The 6,000-nt window shown below is 55.5% G+C and overlaps 1 protein-coding gene across 1 annotated transcript in view; it reads right to left on the bottom strand.

The window, feature by feature from the left end:
- STAB1 (stabilin 1) overlaps positions 1-6,000 on the bottom strand; it is a gene marked incomplete at its 3' end in the record, with an annotated part of 48,920 nt that overhangs the window by 1,678 nt on the left and 41,242 nt on the right. Inside the window, exons 50-60 of the mRNA XM_009873403.1 lie at positions 5,609-5,695; positions 5,036-5,182; positions 4,800-4,865; positions 4,161-4,234; positions 4,008-4,099; positions 3,351-3,500; positions 2,416-2,520; positions 1,872-1,979; positions 1,499-1,692; positions 724-868; positions 107-240 (exon numbers count right to left, since the gene is read on the bottom strand). Of these exons, the coding sequence (XP_009871705.1) occupies positions 107-240; positions 724-868; positions 1,499-1,692; positions 1,872-1,979; positions 2,416-2,520; positions 3,351-3,500; positions 4,008-4,099; positions 4,161-4,234; positions 4,800-4,865; positions 5,036-5,182; positions 5,609-5,695 (1,302 nt within the window). The remainder of the gene's footprint in view (positions 1-106; positions 241-723; positions 869-1,498; positions 1,693-1,871; positions 1,980-2,415; positions 2,521-3,350; positions 3,501-4,007; positions 4,100-4,160; positions 4,235-4,799; positions 4,866-5,035; positions 5,183-5,608; positions 5,696-6,000) is intronic.

Genomic DNA, 6,000 nt, shown 5'->3' with positions numbered 1-6,000 from the left:
TGGGGCTTGCTACTGCTGGACCGGGCCCAGGGAGAAGCACTGCATGTCCCCACCCCACGGGGTGATGGAGCCAGCCCCTGCCCGACCTCTGCATCGCGAACCTGACCTGCTGCGCTGCTGAAAGCTGACGGAAAGTGGCCAGGGAAGCACCTTCTGCAGCACAGGCCTGCTGAGCCTGCTCATAAGTGAAGTCGTATTTTTTTTGGGGTGACTGCAGATGAAACACGCCCATAGTCTTATCTGCAAAACACCAAGGCCAGGAAGTGTCAGTACAGTCTAGAGAGTGAGCAGCCTCCCCGGGGCAGTCATGTGGGTGCCCTGTATGAGCCCGGGCAGCACCGCCAAGAGAGTGTGCTCTGCGCTGCACGGGAGGGTGGGATGTGGACAATGCTCAGGTGAGGGGCAAGGTGGGATGCAGCACAGCTTCCTCTGAGCTTCTCGCCTTCCACGAGGGAGACAGTGCTCGCTGGCAGTGTAATCCCACCAGAGGCCATCTCACATGTCACCCAGGAGCAAACAAGGATGTCTCATCCTCCCACATGACATGTATGGGAAAAGGGGAATGTGAAAACCAGACCAAGCTATAGAGACAAGTCCCTGGCCCCTTGGCTGTCCCACCCTTCAACACTCCTGAGGGGTGCCCCAGCCAGAAGGTGAAGGGTGAGGGAATATGACCTCTCCATGGAACAGCATTCCTGGCACTGCAGGGCTAGGCACACACACCATGAAAGTGCAGGTCAGTGCAAATGGCCTCACGATGGCACTGCCCATTGTCTTCCAGGCACCGGTCTGTGGGGGGCACAACCTCTTCCAGGCACTGGATCCCGTCACCGACGTAGCCCCGCTTGCACTCGCAGTGCCGCTCGTTCTGCAGCACAAAGGAAGGACGGCATTTGTGTGAGTGCAAACACGCAGATGCCAGCTGGGGATCCTGTATCTCTGTGAAGATGAGGATGAGCCTTCAGAACACCTACAGCCTGCCAGGACTATGATAGAGCTATGAAAGGCCACGTGGCCTTTGTCCTACCATCACATCCCACCGCAAACAAACAAACAAAATGTCACATTCACTCCTTGTCACATGCTGTTGGAAAGACAGCTGAGATTCGAGGTATGTGGCTCGTGATTCTTGTGCTACATCACGCTCCCAGTCCCATCTCCTGGCCTGCAGCGAGGAGCTCCCATTCCTCTGCAAAAATGGCCAGGATCATCCTCAAAGGACCATTCCAGAGCCCCCAAAACAGTCCAGAAATGCCACAACTGACACTGCCTCTTAGACAGAGCAATGGGGAAAAACTACCTCAGCGCGGCATCACCAGGATGATGCCCTGCTTGGCAGTAAGGACATACAGCATGAGCTGAGGAGACAGGAGTGGAGGGACAGGCCTGGGGACTGCAGTAACAGGGGAATGGTCTCATCGCTGTCCTCCAGCAACCTGAAGCATCCCATGGCAGCCACATGCATGCGGATCTCCCCGGACCTAGGGGAGGTACTCACCGGCCCGGTGCTGATGCAGTTGGCGTGCTGGCTGCAGTCCCCGTTCCTGCCATCCGCACACCTGTCTATGGGGTCGCAGACGTAGCCGTCGCCTCCGTACCCGGGAACACAGGCACAGGAGACGTTCACGCCAACCTGTGTGCACTGCGCATGCCTGGCGCACCCCCCATTGTCCTGGCTGCACATGTCGATCACTGCAGGGATTAAAGTATTAACAAAAACACTTTGCTAGGTGTCCTCGTGGTCTGTCTGTCCTGCCAGTCATCACACCAATACTGTCATCAGGAAATGGTCACCTGTTGTCCTGCTGGGTTGTCTGCTTTCCCCTTCACTCACCAGCCCTCCACCCCAGCCCCTCGTGGCTCCCTCCTACCTGAGCACATTCTCCCATCTCCTTCATAATGCAGGTTGCATTCGCAGAGGTTGCCGGAACGGCAGATGGCCTGGGGGTGGCACGGTGGAGAGCAGGTGGGTGTCATGACTGAAACCAGAACACACAGACGTCAGAACGATCCGTGGCAACATGGGCATGGCTGCCATTGCCAGCCTCTGCCCCAGGCCACCTGCCCCACACTCCTCCCTCTCCCCCACTGTGCTTTTCTGCAGACGGCTAAATGCAGAGAACTCCATCAGACAGACGCCAGACCTTCACCTCATCCTCAAGCTCTTCTTGGAGCAACTCTGAGCTCAGGAACTTGATCATGATCAAGTGGAGCTTTAATCCTCTACCTGCTCACCACCCCAACCCTTGTGAAATTTAACATCATAGGCCAGATCTCAAGATCAGCCCCACAACCTGAGAGCTCCTTTTTGGAGAAATTTCTGACTGGCTGCTTGAACAATCCAGCTACTGGGATCACGGCTGCACGGCACCGGGTCCCAGGGACCAGCAGTTGGTAGGCGTTGGCATCCCTCACCTAGTCGGATTTCACAGCGGTCTCCAGTCCAGCCCTCGGCACAGAAGCAGAAGCCATCGCCGTGTAGTCCTCCATTGCACACGCCATTCTCAGTACAGTTACACTCTGTGAGGAATGGATAAAAACACTGTCACAGCATCTGTCTTGGCAGGCCGAGGGACAGCCACATGGCAGAAATGTGGCTCACGGGCAGTGCATGAAGGCAGGCATGGCGGTACCCACACATCCCTTCCTGTTGCTGCTGGCCCTGGCCCCTGTCTCTGCAACATGCACCCTTCACGGAGGATGGGGACCTTCTCTTCATACACAGACTCCCATCATTTCCCTCCCCCGAGCATTTCTAAAGATTTATTTTTCACTCTGAGTCCCTGAAAACATACAGCCATCAAAAACATTTCTGGAGAACCTATGAAGACCCAGTTTGGGATGAGAGGACGGAGAATTCTCTTTTCCTTTGCCTCAGAGGTGCACAGGTCCCTGTTGACCATGTCCCAGTAGAAGCTCTTTCTGTACAGGGATCATCACAACTTACAGATTTCTCCCTCAGTTCAAAATACTTAATACTTTCTGCCAGACTGGGGCTCACAGCTGTGCTTGACAAAAGAGAAAGGGCCTTTGACCCTGGGGCCATTGTACAGAGGTGAGGCCAGGCAAGCCTGCACTGGCCACAGCTCCTAGCATGTGTCACCCAGCCTTCTCAAATCACAGCTGGATTAACATCTGTTCAGCCAAAAGCCCAGGGAGGGATGGTCCCAGCCCCAGAGGTCTGACCTTAGCATTGTGAGGATGAATGCATAGGTGGCAGCATGATTTCCATGCTGCAGGCTGCAAAGAGGTCAGTCCAGCACTTACCTCTCTCCTGGCAGCATCATGTGCTGCAGCCACCTCTGCACAAACCCTCTGGGGGCTGCTGCCACCCCACACCTCCCCCTCACCTCGGCAATCCGGCCCGTATCTGCCCGGTGCACACAGCTCGCAGCTGGTCCCGATGAAAGCCTGGCTGCAGTTGCATCTCCCTGAGCCACCGATTTTGTCGTCGCAGGTCCCACGGTTACCACACGGTGCCTCCAGCCCTCCGGGGCACGCTGCAAATGGAGCACCTTAGTGACAAAGTGACCTTGTGCTGGTGCCACATCATCTGCTGCTTACAGGATGCTCAGACCAGGGCCTGCTCAGCAGTCTGGAGAGTGAGTGCTGGAGACATCCCATGACAATAAACCTTAGGAACTGGGGCAAGAGGAACAAGTCTGGCAGAGCTTCCCTCCCAGGAAGACTCCGCTGCCATGTGCTCCATCTGCGCTGGCCTGGCCCACGCTAACGCAGCAGACATCATTCAGGGACATGACGGCTGCCCAGGCACAAAGTGCAGATGCTGGGGAATGGTTGAGCATCAACATCTAGGAGTGAGTGACCTGCACTCCCAGCAGATCGTTCCCAGCACCCTCTACAGACTGGGGCTCCCTGCCTGGGGTTTTGCCCACCCTTCTCCAGGGAAGCACATTCGTGGATGCCAGCTGTCTGTGCTGAACCAGTGATGCCACCTTCCCACAGGAGAAAGGACCAGGGCAGGAAAGGGTCGTGCAGCTCCTTACCCTGACAGTCACGGCCATAGTGGTTTGCACAGCACTGAGGGACCCACTGGGAGGATACACAGCTCCTCTTGCAGCCTCGCTTCAGAGGCCCCCTGGAAGAGAAGTGTCTTCTGAAGGGGTCCCACGGTGAGGGTTGGCCAGGCCGGCCGCAACAGGGAGTTGCGGTGAAACAGGAAAGTGTTTCTCAACAGCTGGCTTCCATAATAGTAGCAGCGCCTGGTGTCCCCCTGTGAGAAAACAGGCAAAACACAGAGTTTGCCATATTGGTCACTGATGTCTTTCCTTTACTTTTCTTGTGCCACTCATTCAGTTTTATGACAAGTAACAGATGCATGAGTAACCCCAACATGCGATGGGGCTGGTTGACAGAAGAGGCACAGATGTCCCTCAGGAACATGCCAGAAGCCCAGCAGAGAAAGACAGCAGGCAACACAGTGAGAGTGGAGTTTAACCGCTGCCGCTCAAGGCTGCTCACCACCTGATCCCTGGTCCGTCTCAGCAGCCAGGCCAGGCTCTGTTGCTATAAAGCACCCAGAGCTCCTGCAGTATCCCTGCAGCTGCTCTCACCCATATTGGGACTGACCAAGCAAAGACCATTGGAGCCCCTGACCCCCCATTGCTCAGCTCAGCTCCTGCCCTTTGGGACTGCATGACTTGGGGTAAGGCACGAGCTGACCAAGCTGAGTGACTCGCCACATGCAGGCCAGCCTTCATGTTGCTGCTAAAACTTGAGGGGTGTGTGGGTATTATCATCTGGCCAGGACTTCTTGGTGACAAAGCTGTGAGCTTTACCCGTTGAACGGAGCCAGTAGGGCAGGGTGGCTCGAAGCCACAAAGTCCGCAGCTCTCTGTAGATCCCTGTGGAAGGGAGAAAGAAATCTCACAACAACTCAATGTATGTCTCTGTCTCTCTCAGCTGCTTGGAGCTTTGCTGAGTAAGAGCAGCAAGCCCTCCCGACACCTCTCTTTGCAGGCATGGGGTTCAAGAGGTGGCACAGATCCTCACTGGCCTCATTGCACACGCTCACCTGCAGCTCAACAAGGACGAATGAATCACACCGAGATCCCAGATCTGGTGGCTCCAACAGCCGATCGATGCCATGAGCAATGCCCCCATTGAACTCCATGTGCCTCTGGATGATGGCAGCATCGCCGTTGCCCACAAGAAGCTCCCCCTACCAAAGGAAGAAGGCAACTTGTGATCCTGGCACTTCCTGCATCCTGGCTGAACCACCCAAAGGTTAAATCATCCCTTGTGTCCTTGGCCACTCTTCCCAATTGCCACTTTTCATGGCATCTCTCCTAAGAAATAGCCTCTGTCCACGCAACACACGCTCTGTGGGGTCATGGCACCATGTGGTCAGCATGAAGTGCCTGTGCAGGTACCACATGCCTCCGCACTTCCCCGCCAGCTGGCTGCAGAATCTCGAGCATCTCTACAGGCTCAGCTGTAGCCAGGAGAGGTGGGTGTCTCAGCCTGCAGGCATCCCGGCTCTGCCTTCACTCCTGCCAGTGACCAACATGAAGCATCGGTTGCCCCGTGGCTTGCTCACAGACACTTGCTCAGCTGGAAAGCAGAGCCCAGCATCGCTATCACTCACCACATGGCTTTTGCTGCAGCTGAACGAAACGGCGGAGCCGTGCATGGTCCGTATGGATTTGACTTGGGGCACATTACCAGCAACAATCTAAGAGAGAAAGTGAAGAATAGCAAAGGAGAGAGGCAAAGTTGGCAGTTCATACTGCCTGGTGAGAACAGGGGTCAGCAGCCACACTGAGAGGGGGTGTGATGGGGCAGCATGTGAAGCTGATGTGGGTGGGACAGCATAATTATGCGGGGTTAGTCCCAGATTCCTGAATCCTGAGGCCACATGTGGTGCCACCTCCTGCCTATGGTTACACCAGGGTGACCATGCCCAATATTTTGCTGCTGTAGAACATGCAGCATTTTAGTTATCTTGAGAAGACCAAAAGCTGTTTAAGCATTTGAGGC

The sequence above is a fragment of the Apaloderma vittatum genome, unplaced genomic scaffold (genome assembly GCF_000703405.1).
Source record: "Apaloderma vittatum isolate BGI_N311 unplaced genomic scaffold, ASM70340v1 scaffold12597, whole genome shotgun sequence".
NCBI lineage: Eukaryota > Metazoa > Chordata > Aves > Trogoniformes > Trogonidae > Apaloderma > Apaloderma vittatum.
Note: the sequence above shows the minus strand (reverse complement) of the source record. Positions and strands in the feature narration are given on the sequence as shown.